General features: G+C 36.9%; 1 protein-coding gene across 1 annotated transcript; it reads left to right on the top strand.

The window, feature by feature from the left end:
* The first annotated feature begins 19,123 nt into the window (after positions 1-19,123).
* On the top strand, positions 19,124-21,554 carry LOC138892027 (uncharacterized). Its single transcript, XM_070175718.1, has 5 exons — positions 19,124-19,233; positions 19,872-19,999; positions 20,086-20,798; positions 20,878-21,065; positions 21,179-21,554. The coding sequence occupies exons 1-5, from the start codon at positions 19,124-19,126 to the stop codon at positions 21,552-21,554; spliced, it is 1,515 nt and encodes a 504-aa protein (XP_070031819.1).
* The last annotated feature ends 767 nt before the right edge of the window (positions 21,555-22,321 follow it).

The raw sequence follows: 22,321 nt of genomic DNA, 5'->3' as shown, positions 1-22,321 counted from the left end.
AAAACAAAAATAAGAAACTGAAAAAAATAAGAAATTAACATACTAATATAATATTTCTAATGATCTTAAGGAATTCTCACACCCCACACTTAAAAGAGTGCAGTGTCCCTAATGCACAAATAAATCAAAAAAATAACGAGGGTGGACAAGAAACTCCCTGAAAGGCCAAAGGCTGAAGCACTAGCAGCTGACAGGGTACTCAGACTTCTCCCAAGGATGGTCCTTTGTGCGGGTACTTCACACTAGTTCCAACCATCTGGCTCTCTTTTGCACACTTGCAATGGCTTTTCTTCTTATGCTCATAATCCTACAAAATAAAAATAAATACTACAAAAATAATATAATTAAAAAAAACAACAAAAATAAAAGAAAGCAGTAAAACTGGGTTGCCTCCCAACAAGCGTCTAATTTAACGTCGCGGTACGACGTTAACCACTTTTTGCCTCCACCTTGAACTTATGAATTGTACCCCTAACATGGCATCCAGTCTGTAGCTATGCTCCTTTGGTGGGGCTACAAAGACAAACCAGGCCAAGTAATAAATATTTCACTCTACACTTCTCGGCCTTTAGATGAGAAATGTAATTTTTTTTTCTCTGGCATGACAAATCCAAAAATGTAAGCACCTTGTTCCTCTTCCGTTGACTCCTCCAAATGCTCAGATGACTCAATTTTCATATTATCATCCAAACACAATGTCGAAAAATATTTAGAATGAGGACCAACACGCCCCAACTTTGGAATTGTATTACTATTTATATCCTCATATTTACATGCACTAGAGTCTTCAAATATAACATTTTCTACTTCCTCACATGACTCTAGTGTACTTTTTTCAACATGGGCATCATAAAAAAAACATTGATCGATTGATTGGCTCTCCACTTTTACCTCCTCAATTTGGTGTATAAGTTCCTTTTCAGCTTCACATAACTCATTACTATTTTGTTGGGCGTTAGACGCATCAACCTTTGTACTCAATTGAGCTTCCAAGTTGTGAATAGCAGTGCCAAATTTATCGATCTCTTGTCCCAATTTAGCTCTTCCTTCTATAAAATATCTCATCTCATTTGTAATTTCCTCAAGTTGAGCCTCATATACTTCTAATCTTTCAGCTTGTTCCATTAGCCAAGTTTGGCTCAAAATCTTCTATTTTTCAAAATTTTCCTCTTGCTGGAACTCGCTCTCTTCATTCAATTCTTCTAGATTGGCCTTCATCCTTGTGATTGTTGCCCTCGTTCTTTTCATATCATTTTCGAGTTCATCCTATTGCTCTGCTACTTGCCTCAAAATATCCCTAATATATGCATCATGTTCCATATCCTGCACTTCATTGCCCCTATCAAGCTCACAAATACTGTAAGAAAGATCATAATAAGGGCTTAGAGAAGGATGAAAAGAATTAGAATAACCATCTCAATGACCACCTTGACCACCACACATATTACAAATATTTCACTAAAAGGATTGAGATTGTACGCACAACTCGTTTCCGGGAATATTCTGATAATTTTTCCACCAGTGGGGTTCCCCACGATATGGAAAAGTTTCATTAAAATAAGAATAACCATCATTCGAACAATTTTTATTTCAAGATGCCATGCTAAAATACATAAAAAATACTAAATAAACTAAATTTTTTTTTGAATAGACAAAAAATAATTGTCTAATCTAGAAAAATAGCTAACTCTAAGTCCCCAGCAACGGCGCCAAAAACTTGTTGCGGCTAGACGCACACGTAAGTATACGCGGCCGTCAAGTAATAAAGTGACTAAAAGTCGAAAGTCGAACCCACGAGGACTTGTGATTAACTATTAACTAAATTAGACTATCCTAACTATCTAAACAAGAATTAAAACTAGAAGTATTTGATTCTATACTAATAAAAATAAAGAAAAAACAAATAATGAACTCTGAACAAAGGAAGAGCAGATTTTTATGTTATCAATGTAATGAAAACGATTTAGGATTATGGGCTATCTAACATTCCTATTGTATTCTTCAATTGAATTGACTAACTAATTCATCTAGCTTATTGGTCGACAGGGTTAATATTGCTCATAAGAATTTATCGAGTTTTTTCTCGCATATTCAAGCTAACCTAACGTCTATATGTCTATGGAGTTAGAACTAGCAAGAACGCATTTACAATTTCTGTACATCAACCAAGCAAGGCAATGATGTATATGTCTATCCTAACCGCGAATCCGTTCCCCGATGCCCGGGTTCAAGAACTTGCTCTACTCAATTCTATATGCAATCTAGAATTCCTATTTTCTAGTTCAATTCTAGATTCGTAGATAGTATTTAATTGGTGATCAAGCAATTAAATAATTAAGTGCAAGATTGAATAAATAAACCAATATGATAAATAAGAAATCAAAATCAATACCTGAATAACAATAGTCATGAAAGAACCACAACCCTAGAACGTGAAGTTTAGCTCCACATAGACATGGTAGCCAAACGACAAAAAAAGTTACTAAGTTTGGTAGAAGAAAGATGAAACCCGGCCTCTATGGCAGCTCTGTGTTTATGTTTTCCTCTCAAAAACATCATCCCCCCCCCCCCCCCCAAAAAAAAAAAGGTTTAGGTTGGCTTTTATATGAGTTAGGGGAGTCTTGGAGTCGAAATAACCGAGTCCAGATCGAAATAGGACATGTTCACGTTTTGAGCGTCCAGGGCAGCGTGGAGCGCTAGCCCTAGCGCTCAACATTTCAATATTATGTTTTGTGAGCCACAGGTAGCGCCCCACTCTGCCTGTGGCACTCAACTGGGCCATTTCGCCTTTTCTTCTCATTTTTGCTCCAATTCACGCACTTTCGTCCCAAATCGCATCCGAATGATTCCTACATATAGAAATACCACAAATTAGCACAAATCATTATATTATACATCCGAAATCTACAAGACATGAGCACAAAGTGAGGCAATATACATAAAAAATATGCATACTTTAAGATGAATATCAACACCCCAAACTTAAATGTTGCTCGTCCTCGAGTCAACCACCAAATTACTCTATCTTTGAGCACTATACACCAATGACCATGGTTGATAACATCAATTAAACTCTAGCATATGCAATCACATACACTTCCCTTTACTTATGTCATTCTTCAAAAATATTCAAACAAATACAACATGCTCACAACAATCCTAGCCTCAAAAAATCAACTCAATGTCACAATGCACTCATGGCTTGAACACCCAACAACATAGAGAAGTCTAATAACGTTACATATCCCTCGTGAAACCATGTGCCCTCACAACAAAAGCGAAGAGAGTAAGTTGAATCCACACATCCGAATCTCATGATCAAATATAGTTTAAGGACTCACTTATATATAAAAGAAATCTTTCACTCTCACAAAGAAGTCACATGCATGCAATTGGTACCATAGGCTTGCCCTTAATTTAAATCTCTACTAATGTAGGATCGCTCGATCTAAAATCAATTAAGACTTTTCATCTTTGTAATGTGGGCTATGAGACGGGTAGGATATATTTAGCAATAGTGGTTCACCCTCCTAAGCACTTTAACACATTACCAAATAACTTAAGTGCAAATTTCCTCAATCCAACTTCGATTTCACAAACAATATCACCCCAAAAAATATACCCTTTTTCTTTAGGGACTATCGTCATTTACACTCCATTAGCAAAAATAAGATATTTATTCATCTACATTTATTTTTCTTCTTCTTTTTTTCAAGGTTTTTCTTTTCTTTTTCTTTTCTTTTTCAATTTCCGGTAGTGGTGTATTATTTTACAAAACAAAGTGCAACCTTCTTTCTGTCATTGGTTCCACTCAAAAGCCACCACACATTCCCTCCTTATTTCTTCTAGCGCTCATTTCACAATTAAAGTGCCTTAAAAAGTAATGAGATCAAAACAATATCAATTAAGAATCAAAAGGGTATAGGCTTGTAATGTGGATGCCAAATAAAATCTATAGGCTCAAAGAGGTTAACTAGGGATAATTGTTATTTATGGTAAGCATTTGAGCTCAAAAAAAATCAAATAAAGCCGAAAATTATTTTTCAAACCAAGCATCACCTAAAATTTTGCTCCAACTCACATATATGGCAAGTTTTAGACACAAGTACAATACATGGACTACACAAAACCTCACTACACATGGCATATGACTCACTAAGGATGACCCCATTTCGACTCTCAACAAATGCAAGTATTCACGGAGCTGCAAAATATTAGCATTAAGCACAAAGTGAACAATAGTTAAATAAATGAGACGTAGGCGTCACAAGACATGCTATCCAATTTATAAAGGCATCATGATCAATTTTAAAACATAGGGAAGGTACTACACATGCCAAAGCCTAAATATGCTACTATCAAACAAGTCAAGAGCGCTTAGAATCTCATCTTTCTTCCATTTATTCCATAAAGTTTAATCTACTCTAAAAATAAAATTACTACACGGTTCGAAATACATCCCATGGAAAAGAATCGAGGCACAAAGAAAAACCACGGGGGATTATTCCTATCTAAGAAAAACTAAAAGACATATTTTTTGTGTGTTTTTTTATTTTTTATTTTTTATTTTTTGTTTAGACTTTAATCTCTCAAGAAAACTGTCTAGGAGATCCATCGTCGGGAAAAGTCCAATTTTTTTTTAATTTTTCATTTTTTTTAATTTATCACCTAAAATACAACACTATTCGAAAAGGAATTCTCGAATTCTCCCACCCAACACTTAAAAGAGTGCAGTGTCCCTAATGTACAAATAAAGCAAAAAAATAACGAGGGTGGACAAGAAACTTCCTGAAAGGCCAAAGGCCGAAGCACTAGCCGCTCACGGGGTACTCAGACTTCTCCCAAGGATGATCCTTTGTGCGGGTACCTCACACTAGTTCCAACCATCTGGATCGCTTTTGCACACTTTCAGTGGCTTTTCTTCTTATGCTCATAATCCTACAAAATAAAAATAAATACTACAAAAATAATATAATAAAAACAAAAAAAAACAAAAATAAAAGAAAGCAATAAAGTTGGGTTGCCTACCAACAAGTGCCTAATTTAACGTCGCGGCACGACGTTAACCACTTTTTGCCTCCACCTTGAATTTATGAATTGTACCCCTAACATGGCATCAAGTCTGTGACTAGGCTCCTTTGGTGGGGCTACAAAAATAACCAGGCCAAGTAATAAATTTTTCACTCTACACTTCTCGGCCTTTAGATGAGGAGTGTAATTTTTTCTCTCTGGCATGACAAATCCAAAAATGTAAGCACCTTGTTCCTCTTCCGTTGACTCCTCCAAAGGCTCAGATGACTCGATTTTCATGTCATCATTCAAACACAAAGTCGAAAAATATTTAGATTGAGGACCAACACGCCCCAACTCTAGAATTGTATTACTATTTAAATCCTCATATTTACATGCACTAGAGTCTTCAAATATAACATTATCTGCTTCCTCACATAACTCTAGTGTACTTTTATCAATATTGGCATCATCAACAAAAATTTGATCGATTGATTGGCTCTCTACTTTTAGCTCCTTAATTTGGCGTATACGCTCCTTTTCAGCTTCACATAACTCATTACTATTTTGTTGGGCATTAGACGCATCAACCTTTGTATTCAATTTAGCTTCCAAGTCGTGAATAACAGTGCCAAATCTATCGAACTCCTATCCCAATTCAGCTATTCCTTCTATAAAGTATCTCATCTCATTTGTAATTTCCTCACGTTGAGCCTCATATACTTCTAATCTTTCATCTTGTTCAATTACCCAAGTTTGGCTCAAAATCTCCTCTTTTTCAAAATTTTCCTCTTGCTGGAACTCGCTCTCTTTATTCAATTCTTCCAGATTGGCCGTCATCCTTGTGATTGTTGCCCTCATTCTTTTCATATATTTTTTGAGTTTATCCTGTTGCTCTGCTACTTTCCTCAAAATATCCCTAATATATGCATCATGTTTCATATCATGCACTTCATTGTCCCTATCAAACTCACAAACACTGTTAGAAAGATCATAATAAGGGCTTAGAGAAGGATGAAAAGAATTAGAACAACTATCCCAATGACCACCTTGACCACTACACATATTATAAATATTCCACTCAAATGATTGAGATAGTGCGCACAACTTGCTTCCGGGAATATTCTACCAATTTTTTCACCAGTGGGGTTCTCCACAATATGGACTAGGATCATCAAAATAAGAATAACCATCATTTGAACAATTTTATTCCAAGATGCCATGCTAAAATAAATAAAAAATACTAACTAAACTAAAAAAAAATAAAATTGAATAGACAAAAAATAATTGTCTAATCTAGAAAATAGCTATTTCTAAGTCCACGACAACGACGCCAAAAACTTGTTGCGGCCAGATGCACACGCAAGTATACGCGGTCGTCAAGTAACAATGTGATTAACTATTAACTAAATTAGACTATCTTAATTATCTAAACAAGAATTAAAACTAGAAGTATTTGATTCTAAACTAACTAAAGTAAAGAAAATACAAATGATGAGCTCTAAACAAAGAAAGAGCAGATTTTTATGTTATCAATGTAATGAAAACGATCTAGGGTTATGGGCTATCTAACATTCCAATTGTATTCTTCAATTGAATTGACTAACTAATTCATCTAGCTTATTGGTTGACAAGGTTAATATTACTCATAAGAATCTGTCGAGTTCTTACTCGCCTATTTAAGCTAATCTAACGCCTATATGTCTATGGAGTTAGAACTAGCAAGAACGCATTTATAATTTCTGTACATCAACCAAGCAAGGCAATTAGGTATATGTCTGTCCTAATCGCGAATCCGTTACCCGGGTTCAAGAAACTTGCTCTACTCAATCCTATATGCAGTCTAGAATTCTCACTTTTGAGTTCAATTCTAGATTCGTAGATAGTATTTAATTGGCGATCAAGCAATTAAATAATTAATCGCAAGATTGAATAAATAAATCAATATGATAAATAAGAAATCAAAATCAATATCCAAATAATAATAGTCATGAAAGAACCATAACTCTAGAACGTGAAGTTTAGCGCCACACAGACATGGTAGCCAAACGATAAATCATACAAAGAAACATAAAAATTACTAAATTTGGTAGAAGAAAGATAAAATCCGGCCTCTACGGCGGCTCTGTGCTTAAGTTTTCTTCACAAAAATGTCCCCCCCAAATAGGTTTAGGTTGGCTTTTATATGAGTTGGGGGCGTCTTGGGGTCGAAATAGCTGAGTCCCGATCGATTAGGACATGTTCACGTTTTGAGCGTCCAGGGCAGCGTGGGGCCCTGGCCCTGGCGCTCAACTTTTCAGCATTATGTTTTGTGCACCACAGGTAGCGCCCCACGCTGCATGTGGCGCTCAACTGGGCCATTTCGCCCTTTCTTCCCATTTTCGCTCTAATTCGCGTACTTTCGTCCCAAATCGCATCCGAATGATTCCTACATATAGAAATACCACAAATTAGCACAAATTATTATATTATACATTCGAAATCTACGAGACATGAGCACCATGTGAGGTAATATACATAAAAAATATGCATACTTTAAGACAAATATCAACACCCCACACATAAACGTCACTCGTCCTCGAGTCAACCAACAAATTACTCTATCTTTGATCACTCTACACCAATGACCATGGTTGATAGCAACCATTAAACTCTAGTATATACAATCACATACACTTCACTTTACTTATGTCATTCTTCAAAAATATTCAAACAAATACAACATGCTCACAACAATCCTAGCCTCAAAAACCAACTCAATGTCATAATGCAGTCATGGCTTGAATACCCAACATCATAGAGAAGTCTAATAACGTTACATATCCCTCGTGAAATCATGTGCCCTCACAACAAAAGCGAAGAGAGTAAGTTGAATCCATACATTCAAATCTCATGATCAAATATAGTTTAAAGACTCACTTATATATAAAAGAAATCTTTCATTCTCACAAATAAGTCACATGCATGCAATTGGTACCATAGGCTTGCCCTTAATGTAAATATCTACTAATATAGGATCGCTCGATTTAAAATCAATTAGGACTTTCATGGTTGTAATGTGGGCTAAGGGAAGGGTAGGATATATTTAGGAATAGTGGTTCACCCTTCTAAGCAATTTAACACATCACCAAATAACGTAAGTGAAAATTTCCTCAATCCAACTTCAACTTCACAAACAATATCACCCCAAAAGATATACCCCTTTTCTTTAAGCACTATCGTCATTTACACTCCACTAGCAAAAACAAGATATTTATTCATCTACATTTATTTTTTTTCCAGATTTTTCTTCTTTTCTTTTTCTTTTTCAATTTTCAGTAGTGGTGTATTATTTTACAAAATAAAGTGCACCCTTCTTTCTGTAATTGGTTCCACTCAAAAGCCACCCTACATTCTCTCCTTACTTCTTCTAGCGCTCATTTCACAATTAAAGTGCCTTAAAAGGTAATGGGATAAAAACAATATCAATTAAGAACAAAAAGGGTATAGGCTTGTAATGTGGATGCCAGATAAAATCTATAGGCTCAAAGGGGTTAACTAGGGATAATTATTATTTAAGGTAAGCATTTGAGCTCAAAACAAATCTAAGAAAGCCTAAAATTATTTTTCAAACCAAGCATCACCTAAAATTTTGCTCCGACTCACATATAGGGCAAGTTTTAGACACAAGTACAATACATGGACTACACAAAAACTTACTATACATGGCACATGACTCACTAAGGACGACCCCATTTCGACTCTCAACAAATGCAAGTATTCACAGAGCTGCAAGATATTAAGCATTAAGCACAAAGTGAACAATAGTCAAATAAATAAGACGTAGGCGTCACAAGACATGCTATCCAATTTATAAAGGCATCATGATCAATTTTAAAACATAGGGAAGGTACTACACATACCAAAGCCTAAATATGCTACAATCAAACAAGTCAAGAGCGCTTAGGAATCTCATCTTTCTTCCATTTGTTCCCTAAAGTCTAATCTACTCTAAAAAAAATTACTACCCGGTTCAAAATATATACCATGAAAAAGAACCGTGGCACAAAGAAAAATCACGGGGGATTATTGCTACATAAGGAAAACTAAAAGACATATATATATATATATATATATATATATATATATATATATATATATATATATATATATATATTTGCGTTTTTGTGTTTTTTAATTTTTTTGTTTAGACTTTAATCCCTCAAAAAAACTGTCTAGGAGATCCATCGTCGGGAAATGTACAATTTCTTTTCAATTTTTTTAATTAATCACAAAAAAATACTACACTACTCTAAAAAACAAAAATATGAAACTGAAAAAAATAAGAAATTAACATACTAATATAATACTTCTAATGATCTAAAGGAATTCTCCCACCCCACACTTAAAAGAGTGCAGTGTCCCTAATACACAAATAAAGCAAAAAAATAACGAGGGTGGACAAGAAACTTCCTGAAAGGCCAAAGGCCGAAGCATTAGCCGCTCACGGGGTACTCAGACTTCTCCCAAGGATGGTCCTTTGTGCGAGTACCTCACACTAGTTCCAACCATCTGGCTCTCTTTTGCACACTTTCAGTGGTTTTTATTCCTATGCTCATAATCCTACAAAATAAAAATAAATACTACAAAAATAATATAATAAAAAAAAAACAACAAAAATAAAAGAAAGCAGTAAATGTGGGTTGCCTACCAACAAGCGCCTAATTTAACGTCGCGGCACGACGTTAACCACTTTTTGCCTCCACCTTGAACTTATGAATTGTACTCCTAACATGGCATCAAGTCTGTGACTAGGCTCCTTTGGTGGGACTACAAAGACAACCAGGCCAAGTAATAAATTTTTCACTCTACACTTCTCGGCCTTTAGATGAGGAGTGTAATGTTTTCTCTGTGGCATGACAAATCCGAAAATGTAAGCACCTTGTTCCTCTTCCATTGACTCCTCCCAAGATAGATGACTCGATTTTAATGTCATGATCTAAACACAATATCGAGAAATATTTAGAATGAGGACCAACACGTCCCAACTCTGGAATTGTATTACTATTTACATCATCATATTTACATGCACTAGAGTCTTCAAATATAACATTATCTACTTCCTCACATGACTCTAGTGTACTTTTTTCAACATGGGCATCATCAACAAAAAATTGAATGATTGACTGGCTCTCCACTTTTAGCTTCTCAATTTGGCGTATAAGCTCCTTTTCAACTTCACATAAATCATTACTATTTTGTTGGGTGTTAGACGCATCAACCTTTGTACTCAATTGAGCTTCTAAGTCGTGAATAACCGTACCAAATTTATCGATCTCTTGTCCTAGTTCAGCTCTTCCTTCTATAAAGTATCTTATCTCATTTGTAATTTCCTCACGTTGAGTCTCATATACTTTTAATCTTTTATCTTGTTCCATTATCCAAGTTTGCCTCAAAATCTCCTCTTTTTCAAAATTTTCCTCTTGCTAGAACTCGCTCTCTTCATTAAATTCTTCCAGATTGGCCTTCATCCTTGTGATTGTTGCCCTCATTATTTTCATATCTTTTTTGAGTTCATGTTGTTGCTTTGCTACTTGCCTCAAAATATCCCTATTACATGCATCATGTTCCATATCCTGCACTTCATTGCCCCTATCAAACTCACAAACATTGTTAGAAAGATCATAATAAGGGCTCAGAGAAGGATGAAAAGAATTAGAACAACCATCCCAATGACCACCTTGACCACCACACATATTACAAATATTATACTCAAAGGATTGAGATTGTGCGCACAACTCGCTTCCGAGAATATTCTGACAATTTTTTCACCAGTGGGGTCATCCACAATATGGACAAGGATCATCAAAATAAGAATAACTATCATTCGAACAATTTTTATTCTAAGATGCCATGCTAAAATAAATAAAAATACTAACTAAACTAAAAAAACAAAAATTGAATAGACAAAAAATAATTGTCTAATCTAGAAAAATAGCTAATTTTAAGTCCCCGGCAACGACGCCAAAAACTTGTTGCGGCCAGACGCACACGCATGTATACGCAGTCGTCAAGTAATAAAGTAACTAAAAGTCGGTTATCAAACCCACGAGGACTTGTGATTAACTATTAACTAAATTAGACTATCCTAACTATATAAACAAGAATTAAAACTAGACGTATTTGATTCTAAACTAATTAAAATATAAAAAAAACAAATAATGAACTCTGAACAAAGGAAGAGCAGATTTTTATGTTACCAATGTAATAAAAACGATCCAGGGTTATGAGCTATCTAACATTTCTATTGTATTCTTCAATTGAATTAACTAACTAACTCATCTAGCTTATTGGTCGACAGGGTTAATATTGCTTATAAGAATCTGTCGAGTTCTTACTCGCCTATTCAAGCTAACCTAATGCCTTATGTCTATGGAGTTAGAACTAGCAAGAACTCATTTATAATTTCTGTACATCAACCAAGAAAGACAATTAGGTATATGTCTATCCTAACCGTGAATCCGTTCCCCGATGCCAGGGTTCAAGAACTTGCTCTACTCAATCCTATATGCAATCTTGAATTCCCACTTTCGAGTTCAATTCTAGATTCGTAGATAGTATTTAATTAGTGATCTAACAATTAAATAATTAAGCGCATGATTGAATAAATAAAATAATATGATAAATAAGAAATCAAAATCAATATCTGAATAACAATAGTCATGAAAGAACCACAACCCTAGAACGTGAAGTTTAACTCCACATAGACATGGTAGCCAAACGGCAAATTATACAAAGAAACATAAAAATTACTAAGTCTGGTAGAAGAAAGATGAAACCCGGCCTCCACGACGGCTCTATGCTTATGGTTTCCTCTCAAAAACGTCCTCCCCCTAAAATAGGTTTAGGTTGGCTTTTATATGAGTTGGGGGCGTCTTGGGGTCGAAATAACCTAGTCCCGATCGAAATAGGACATAATAGGAATCATCCTAATCGTGTGGGGTTAAGGGATGAATTTAAAGAAAGGGTTGCTAGATTTATTGATAAGGCACGGACACTTGATAATTTTCGCATTGAAGGAATGATTAGGTGCCCTTGTGTGAAATGCAAGTGTGTTAAGTTATATGGAGAAGATGTTGTTACATATCATCTTTTTAAAAAGGGATTTATGAAAAATTATTATGTATGGACTACTCTTGGGGAGAATCTTGGTAGTGTAAATGATGTTGATTTTCATAATTCTTTTGGTGGTGAGAAGGGTAGTCCCGTAGTGGAGGATAATGTAAAAATTCTAGATTCAATGACATGATGAGGGATGCCTTTGAGATGTTCCCGAGGGCTCAATCTGAACCAAATGATGAGGCTAAAAAGTTCTTCAAAGAGTTAGAGGAAGCTAGTTGTCCATTGTATGAAGGCTCAATGCCTTCTAAGTTGTTTGTTGCTATTCAATTACTTCATATTAAGTCGGATAATTTTATTTCTCAATCGGTCATGAATTCTATCATTGGGCTTATGAATGAACTTAATCCGAGTAACATTGACCTACGCAAAGATTTCTACACGGCAAAAAAATTGGTTTTCAAATTGGGTCTTTCATCGGAGAGGATTCATTGCTGTGAGAATGGTTGCTTGTTATTCTATAAGGATGATGCATCTCTAGAGAGTAATTAAGCTATTTGTGTGTTTTATGACTTGTTCAGTACTTATATGTTATGTGATTCATTGTAATATGTAATAAAATTACGTTAAATTATTAATGACATCTTCATTTTTTTATCAGGTTTTTATACATAGCTTAACTCAGGTAGAACTATTTCGCCTAGGGGGATCCAACTCATATTTCTGGGTAGAAGTACTCTTCGCTCAGGTTTTTATACATAGCTTAACTCAGATAGAACTATTTCGCTTAGGGGTGCCCATCTCATATTTTTGGGTAGAATCACTTTTCGCCCAGGCTTGCTTTTTGTAGCTTAACCGAGGTAGAACATTTTTACCTAGGGGGATCCAGCTCATATTTTTGGGGAGAAGTACTCTTCGCCCATGTTTGCTTTTTATAGCTTAATCCGGGTAGAAGTACTCTTTGTCCAGGCTTGCTTTTCATAGTTTAACCCATATAGAACCTTTTCGCCTAGGGATTCAGTATTTCCTTTTCAGTAAAACAGGGCGCCAACCCTTTGTTACATTTTCCTTTTTAGTAATACAGGGCACCATCCCCTGGTTACATTTCCTTTTCAGTAATACAAGGTGCCAACCCCTCGTTACATTTCCTTTTTAGTGATACAGGGCACCAACCCCTGGTTACATTTCCTTTTCAGTAATACAGGGCGCCAACCCCTGGTTATATTTCCTTTTCAGTAATACAGGGCGCCAACCCTTGGTTACATTTCCTTTTCAGTAATACAGGGCACCAACCCTTGGTTACATTTTCTTTTCGGTAATACAGGGCGCCAACCCCTGGTTACATTTCCTTTTCAGTAATACAGGGCGCCAACCCCTGGTTATATTTCCTTTTCAGTAATACAGGGCGCCAACCCTTGGTTACATTTCCTTTTCAGTAATACAGGGCGCCAACCCTGGTTATATTTCCTTTTCAGTAATATAGGGCGCCAACCCCTGGTTACATTTTCCTTTCAGTAATACAGGATGCCAACCCCTGGTTACATTTCCTTTTCAGTAATACAGGGCACCAACCCCTGATTACATTTCCTTTTCAGTAATACATGGCGCCAACCCCTTATTACATTTCATTTTCAGTAATACAGAGCGCCAACTCTTTCTTACATTTCCTTTTCAGTAATACAGGGCGCCAATCCCTGATTACATTTTTTTTCCAGTAATACAGGGCACCAACCCCTGGTTACATTTCCTTTTCAGTAAACCAGTATAGGGTGCCAAACCCCGATTATATTTTCTTACCAGTATAGGATATACCAATCCCTGATCTCCTTACCAGTATAGGGTACACCAATCCCTATCTGTGTTCTCCAACATAGGGTACACCACTCCCTAGTTGATTTGATCTTAAATGCAGGGTACACTACTCCCTGATATCATTTCTAATATAGGGTATACCATTCCCTGGCCACAATTTTTTCCAACATAAGTTACACCAATCCTTACTTGAGACATTCTTTTGGACAAAAAGGAACACCATCCAAAAAAAAAATACAAAAAAATCATCATGATCTTTTCAGGGTACACCATTCCCGATTTATTTTAATTATTTATTTCTTTCAATAAAGAAGTAGTTTAGAATTTTATTGCAATAACTCACGAAATTTTTTTAGTGAAAATTGGGGCAGAAAAATTTTGTTCGTTTGTTTGTTCTGGTGTCTGAGTAGGTTTTATCTCGAGGCACAAGGTTCAAGATGACCAAAAGAAGAATTCACAATCCAAAATAAAGAAAAGAAAAGGAAAAGAAGTGAATCCAAATGCAAAAGCAGATAGAAAAGATGTGGATTGTTCAAGACATGACTGAAGTCACGAGCATTGCACTTCCCGTTTTTATTAGAAGAAGCCGTAGAAGAATGAACTAGCACCTGCAGCTAGCAAGTATCAAGGTTCAGATCAAAGTCTGCATGAACAACCAGTCAAGACTCAAGATCAAGCTTCAAAAGACTTATAGATAGGAATCTTGAAACTCATAGCTGATAGGCTTGTTTAGTTTCTTTTGATTTTGATGTAATAGCAGGACAACGGACCGGAGCCTCGACAGAACCTCACTCGACTCTTCAACTCATAATTTCATCATATTTCTTGAACTACACACGGCCTGATTCCCCTATAACTCGGGATAAATAGGCTGTCTAAAATCAGGACTCGGTTGCACTCTTTTCTCTTATCTTTTCCCTTTTGAATAATGGTATGGCCAAAAATTAGTCATATCGCTTATTTTTTCTTTGCCTGAAAACTCTTCATGTTTTCAAGCAAAGAGAGGCATGCTGTGAACATCTAATTTTTTATCATGCTTGGATTTTTCCCAATTCCCTCACATCACTTAACACACACCTTACCACCAACACAATTATTCCCTCATAACTCACACTCCCACTCTTTATCTTTAACAACTCACACTCCACTCTTCCTCTTTAACAACTCACACAAGTACTTCCCTCACATGATCCCTCCACAAATACACATCGACACTCACAAAAAAAGGAGCTTCATCTCCACCCTAAAGACCAACAAAACCCTCTATATAATTGCTGCAAAAATCAGCCATGAAGGAGAGGAAAACCAGCAAGAAAAAAGATAGCCCGAAATTATAGCAAAAGCTGTCCAAACAAATGCAGCAAAATAGCTGCAAAACTTACCTCCATTAACGCCAAAAAACAGCTCCAAAGGCAACTGAAAAACAGCTCTTAAACCCAATGAAATCCAGCTGAAACAGTCCCCATTTCTACCCAAATACAGTCCCAAAAATCAACACACAAAACTCCATTGAAATCACCTTAAAACAATCCACTTTTTCACGTGAAACAGCAGCATTTTTCAAGTCGAAGTTCCATCGCTTGAGGTCGTCGCCGTCCAAGGTTTTCCGCTCACTTTCCTTATCTTTGTTGGAAGGTTTATTGAGGTCCATTTAATTTATTATTTCCATTGTTCTTCTTGTGTTGCAAATGAGAATAAAGCTTTGTTTCTAAGCATGAGCATGTTAGTTAGTTTAATTTAATTTTCTTTATTTGTGTGCTTACGTCTCTCTCATCATTGAGTTAGTATATTAAATTTTGTTTCTTAAACTTGGAATTTAGTCTATCTAGAAAGTGTACAATGGGCCATGTGACTGTTGGTTGTAATTTATTGAGGTTCTGGATTTCTTAAAAATAAATTTCAAAGCAAATAATAGAATAAACACAATAGATTTTAAACACACGCAACATGTCATTAATTTTGAAGTTTTCATTTCTTTCTTTTTTTTTTTTTTTTTTTTTTTTTGTCATTTTAGTCATTTAGGCCATGTATTTGGGTTGAATTTAGTTGACCCTGCTTTTCCTCCCCTTAAAATCTAGCATATAGGATAATTCTTCATGGAATAACTCACATATCGTTAGTAAGTTTTAGGTGTGTATTAATAAATTAATTATCGCGATTACGTATACGTTCGCATGACATAATTTTAATTTTTAAAAATTAAAACTGAAGTACGCGTTCGCGCACCTTTGGGCAAAACAATCTTAATATAATAAAATGCTATTAATTGTGTACACGTACTCGTGATATGATTTTGGCACAATATACAAAACGGTTTCAGACACGTGATTCGTTTCAAAGATAATTTTATATTTTAATAATTAAAAGCGGATGGATAAAACATGGAAATCAATAAATCATAATTTATTCAACATTATTTCAAGCCAAGTTGTAGTCAATAAAGCGACCGTGCTAGAACCACGAGACTCGGGGAATGCCTTACACCTTCTCCCCGATCAACAGAATTTCTTACCCGGACTTTGTTTTCGCAGACTAATAATAATAGAGTTAAACCTTCCTTTGACTAGGGATTCAACTAAAAGGTGACTTGGAACATCCCAAAACTCAATTTCAAGTGGCAACTCCGTAAGTAAAATAATCCCTACTTAAATTTGTCACTTTAATTGGAAAAACTCTTTAACCCAACTCATATGACACACATATCTTTTGGGGTAGAAAAGGGGTGTTACAACAAATTTCCTACATATGTTTTATGGGTTAAACACTTGACAACAATAGCTAATAATTGTACTGGCAATAAGATGCTTCCTTCTTTTGCCCTGTCAGCCTATTCAAAATGTTATTTTGTAGTGAAAGTTGGCATCAATATCTCACACGTTATTACCATAGAAAGTGCGTATGCAAAAAACTTCCAAACAGTGTCAGGCTATTGAAGGGGAGTCTGTTGTCTCCGTGTGACCTATAAGTTACGAGTTCGAGTCGTGAAATCAACCACTGATACTTGTATCAAAATAGGCAGTAGGCTGCCTTTATTATACCCCTGAAATACGGCCCTTCTCCGGATCCTGCATGAATACAGAATGCTTTATGCACCGGGTTATCCTTTAGTGTAGGCTATTATATATAAAACATATATATATATATATATATATATATATATATATATATATAAAAGAGGAAACTTTAATATATGAATCAGTGTTGGATGTCACTTTTTACTAAAGGGTGTCTCCGCCACTGTCTAAGATGTTAGTTGAAAGGTTGAGAGTGCACCTAAAAGTAGCTTTTGGGTTCTACAACCGAATCAACCTTCTTCCCTCGGTCACGGAGTTAGGGTATGCAGGTGATAACTGTTCATGTTACTCTGTTCGACTCTCGGACTATGACATTTTTTAGCATTTTTTTGAATTTCTTTTATTTCAATCTTGCCTCTGTGTTGTACAATGCATGTTTCCCGTTCTCAGAGGATTTCAAACATTATGACTAAACAGTCCCTACTCACAACACAAAATTTGTACAAATATTTTTTCTACCGAATTTTTGAACGCAATTTTGGAAGACTATTATTGGAGCAGTCATTTCGTGTCTGTTCTATGGCCTTATTTTGGTGTTGCCCAACTTCCAAGCATGTGAGGATGTGTACAATTATACAGCAGTAGGGCTAAGTTTGTGATGTTCTAAAAGACAAAATTAAGACTCGTTTATGCGTTAGGTTCGATTAATACATATTCGCATCCTGTAGCGCCTACAGGGGAGAAGCGCTCTCTATCAAAAACTATTTTTCATTCTCGGACTCGAACTTAAAATTTTTGGTTAAGAATAAAGAGATCTCATCCATCCCACCATATCTCTTGGTCTTGGTGATAGACGCGCGTGAGCTAACGTCCCAATAGAGAATGTCTCGTCACCCTATACACCTTGAGTTTTTTTAGCCGTATCGGACCTCATATGCTTTTCAATTTGTAATTTAAAATTTGGTGACTTAATATTCAATTATGCACCAATGGCGTTATGCATAAATCTCGAATTAGTTTTTGTACAATTTGCTGCTTTTGAATTTTTACAATTTTCATACAAATTTTTACACCGTGGTGTTTACCCGAAAAACGGATAGAGTTGAATTTATACGTAGTTCTAAAGATACGTGATATAACTCGGTACAAATTAGAAAAATAAGTAGGGATATATTGAATATTGAATGTAAAAAGAAATGAATACAAACCCTAATTGAGTAGAATGATTGATAAATGAACAAGATGAATCAATATCAAAAGCTCAAAAAGGGGATAATATTTGCTAGATGTTATGTGAATCTCAATAATCTCTAAATGTGTGAATGTATCTCAATCTGCCCTTTACAAATGTTAGCCACTTTTAATATAGTGGAGGAATCCTACTTTGGATATAATTAAAGATACATAGTGGGGATCCCATGATAGATTAGTTAATTGGCTTTTCCTTGATTCAAGCCATGATTTCAGCCGAGATTCTCTCCCCAAATGCGGCTATAACGACTTTGTTGTTCCTTGGCTCGGTCTCGATCTTGGTTGGTCTCTGGGTCTCGAGCTCGACTTTGACTTGATCTCGGTATTTGATCGGTCTCTGGATCTCGAGCTCGACCTTCACTCGATCTCGGTATTTGATTGGTCTCTAGGTCTCGAGATCGACCTTGACTCGATCTCGATACTGATCGGTCTCTAGGTCTCGAGCTCGACCTTTCAACTTCACATCACAGTTCGATAATATAATGACGAACCTCGGTCCATCATGCTCCAATCTTGATTAGTCGCACGAAGGGCAAACTCGGTTTTGACCGTATACAGATAGTCCCCTCGTTTCTCGGAAAGAAGGTGGCGAGAAACAATATGATTTTTCGACCTCTGACTAGATACATACTGACGTCTGCGACGAGCCTGATTGTGACGTATATGACAAATATCCCGTCGGTCCAGTTACCAAGGCATTAAATGCGCGTCAGTCGATGGTTGGCCACTGCCAATTTTGAACTGTCACTGTGAAATCTATAAATAGCTCCTTCTTCATTATTTCAAACTTTTACCTTCAAATCTCTTTTCATTCCAATCTTCACAGTTTTTCGACTTCCCCAAAGCTCTCTATTTCCAGGTTTTGGAATTTCTTCGCTTGTTCTTCTCAAAACACCAAATACTTCATTCTCCCTTCTTCTTTGTTCATAAAAATTTAGATGGCAAAAATATCTAAAACTGTTCTGCAGAAAGAGGCTGCTTCCTCATCTTGGCCGGCCGACGAGAAAACAGTGGTGGAGCCACGCCTTGAAGAGCTTATTCCCGCGGGGTGTGTTATTGATTCCGATTTTAAGGTCGAGAAGCCCTCCTCGGTTGCTGGTCGATGCGAGACGGTATCGATATATATATATGCTCGATACGAAAAAGACTTCTTGACCTGGTGAAAAAAGACTTCCATTGGGAAAATAAAGAGGTTGTGATACCAGCACCGGAGGAGGCGATCACTACCCACGTGGAAGGATACGTGAGTGTTTACACTTATCCTTTTATGCTGGGTCCCCTCGATTCAGTCATCATCGATTTTTGCATGAAATACCAGGTGACCCTCGGTCAAATTCACCCTTCTTTCTGGAGGATTATGATACTGCTTTGTTTCTTTGTGAGAAAAATCGACGGGCTTCCCTTCACCCTCGACCACCTCGTAAGATTATATAGCTCTCGACTTTACCGAGGTGGACTGATAAAGCTTCAACGCCGGGCTACCAAGGCATTCGCCAAGAGCATAGATGAAGACAAAGATCGAGGTTGGATGGGCCGATTCATTTGAGTGAAGACCTCGGACCTAATCCTTGTTGAGAGTATGCCATTTCCTGAGAAATGGAATATGAACTGTAAGTGTGAGCCCGTTTTTAGTTTTTGTTGTTTTTACTTCTATATCCTTTCTTATTAGTGTTTTTCTTGACGTAGCCATTGCTTGTATGCCGATACGGTTCCCCATCTCGAGAACTGGGTCAGGAGTCTATTTTCAACGTCAACATATGCCGAGCGCGCATGGCACGGTTTGTCAAAGGGCTGGTGGGAGGCTCGTACTCATGGTAAACCTTCTTCTTGGCTCACCGATTTGCTTACCGTTCAAGTATTTTTTCAGGCATAAGTTTTACTTACTTTTCTTTCTTTGTAGGTTTCGGAAAAGATGCGTTTATGAGATCCCCATCAGGTGATGAAGAAGCTTTACCACCTATCTCAAAACCGGAGAAGGTGATTAAGAGAAAAAGGGCCTCGGACTCCGAGGGTCAAAAACCCAATAAGAGAGCGGCTCGTAAACCAAAGGTGAACATAATCCCTTTGACTATGGAGTCGGTCCTGAATCTAAGGGATGAAGAAGAAGAAGAAGAAATTGATTCCGGGTCGGTGGCCCGTGCACGGGCTGTCCCCGATACTCAAAATACTTCGGTATCGGTAGAAGTTGATACTGCTCCGTCCAGGCTTGATGAGGTCGAGGAGGAGACTTTGACCCAAGTTCCCGAGCCGAGGGGGACCGAGGATGTTTTACCTCGAGGCAAAGAGACCGTCGAAGAAGTTGTGGATGCCGGTGTGCAAACCGAGCTTGAGTCTCCCCAAGACGGAGGCGGCTCCCAAAAAGACCTACTCAGGGCAATAGAGATCGGGGATTCAACCTCTTTCCCTTCATTTTCCCAGTTGATGATACGTGACGCTCAAGCCGTAGAGACTTGTCGTGGAGAGGGAGCCTATGGAGAGGAGGACCCTTTCCGTGGTTATTTTATCGGGGTAGAAAATGTCACCTGTCCGAGTGACTTGGAGGCTCCGAAAAAGAGCTCGAGCGAGGTGAGAGCGCCTTACCTTTTCAACGAAGCCCAACATGCTCTGAATCGGGTATGTTCATACTTTCTTTGCCAATTTTCATACTTGTGTTTTTCTTTCCTTGTATAATCCCTTCTTTTTATTTTTGTAGGCTTTTGTGCTTCATCATGAGGTATTTTTTCAATCCCGAAGGGAGCTGAGCCAGTACGAAGCCGAAGTTCGAAGGCTTACTGAGGAGAGAGATGCCTTCAAGCTTCTCAGTGAGCAGAGAGAAGGAGAAGTAAAAAGACTTAGGGTTGAGCTAAAAGCATCTCGGAAAGAACAAGCTGAGCTGGCCGAGCAAGTAAAAAGAATCTTTGAATTTAATGATATTGACTCGGGAGTAATGGCTAACAGTTCGGTCCCGCAGATCGAACAAAATTTCAATGTGATCAGGCAGCTTCGTGTTGAAGTGGACGTAGTGAAATCAGAGGCCGAGGAATGGAAGAAGAACATGGACTGCCTCGCCTCAGAAAAGGAGACTGCCCGAACTCAACTGGCTTCGGCTATGGCCCAACTCTGAAGTTTGAAAGAGAAGTCTTGGTGCAAGCAGAGAAAATCGAAGAGTTCCAGTCTCAGTTGAGCTCAGCAAATTCTGATCGAGAGAGACTGTCCACAGAACTTGAAGCGGCCAAATCGGAGGTCGAGAAAGCCGTGGCCAATGCTGATGCAATGGTGGCCGTTTATCGATCTGATGTCGAAGCTGCTCAGGTTCGAGCAAAGGAGGTTGCTGAGGCTGCTCAGGCTCAAGCAATCTGGGTTGTCGAGCATGCTAAATGCTGGTCTTGAAGGGAGACTCTCGAAGAGATCCATGCTCGTGGCTTCATTCTTACAGCCGAGATCGAGAAAGCTAAGGAGCTTGAAGCCGAAACCAGAGTATTGGCTGTTGATAGCCAATTTTGCCCTCATATTTTCTCAAATAGTATATATACTTTCAAAACATCATTTTTTAGTTTACAAATCTATACAAGCATTTTCTATAATTTGTTATAATTTTTAGAGCTTTAAAATTAATTTTCTTGCATTTAAATCACATAAATATTTAGTAATTATTTCTTTAAATTATCGGTGATGACTTAATCATCCAAAATTACCATTTTTGCATCCCTATATATGTCTCATAATATTTTCACTTCATTTTTATATAATTACATTAGCATTTTAAAGCTATTTGCATAATTTTGGAATAATAGTCTATATTCATATACAAATGCTCCTTATTTATATTATTTGCATCAAAATAACATATTTATATTTTTATAATGATGAATTATTATTTTTAATTATTTTAGTGCATAAATAATATTTTTATTTATTAATTAATCATTTGTATAAATTGTTTTTGATAAATTTGGTGTATTTAAATAGTAGCCCAACCTCTAAACCAATTTTTAGACCTAATTGGCCCAATGACCTAAGCCCAATGACCCCAAACCCAACCCGGTCGGACCCCTCTAAAATGACCCGCCCAAGTCCCTTTTTAAAATTCTGGTCGTTGATCTCTAAGATCAAAGGCCCACGATTAACCCCCCACTTTCTTACCTTATTGGCCTCCT

This window comes from Nicotiana tomentosiformis, chromosome 5 (assembly GCF_000390325.3).
Source record: "Nicotiana tomentosiformis chromosome 5, ASM39032v3, whole genome shotgun sequence".
Lineage (NCBI taxonomy): Eukaryota > Viridiplantae > Streptophyta > Magnoliopsida > Solanales > Solanaceae > Nicotiana > Nicotiana tomentosiformis.
This window is presented reverse-complemented; position numbering and strand designations above follow the sequence as displayed.

What these genes read in the sequence shown, in the direction of transcription:
- LOC138892027 (XM_070175718.1), top strand. Translation starts at nt 19,124, where the DNA reads ATGGCAAAAATATCTAAAACTGTTCTGCAGAAAGAGGCTGCTTCCTCA. An exon ending in GAAGAGCTTATTCCCGCGGG is followed by an intron (nt 19,234 to 19,871) that starts GTGTGTTATTGA and finishes TTCTTGACGTAG; the next exon opens with CCATTGCTTGTATGCCGATA. An exon ending in CCCAACATGCTCTGAATCGG is followed by an intron (nt 20,799 to 20,877) that starts GTATGTTCATAC and finishes TTATTTTTGTAG; the next exon opens with GCTTTTGTGCTTCATCATGA.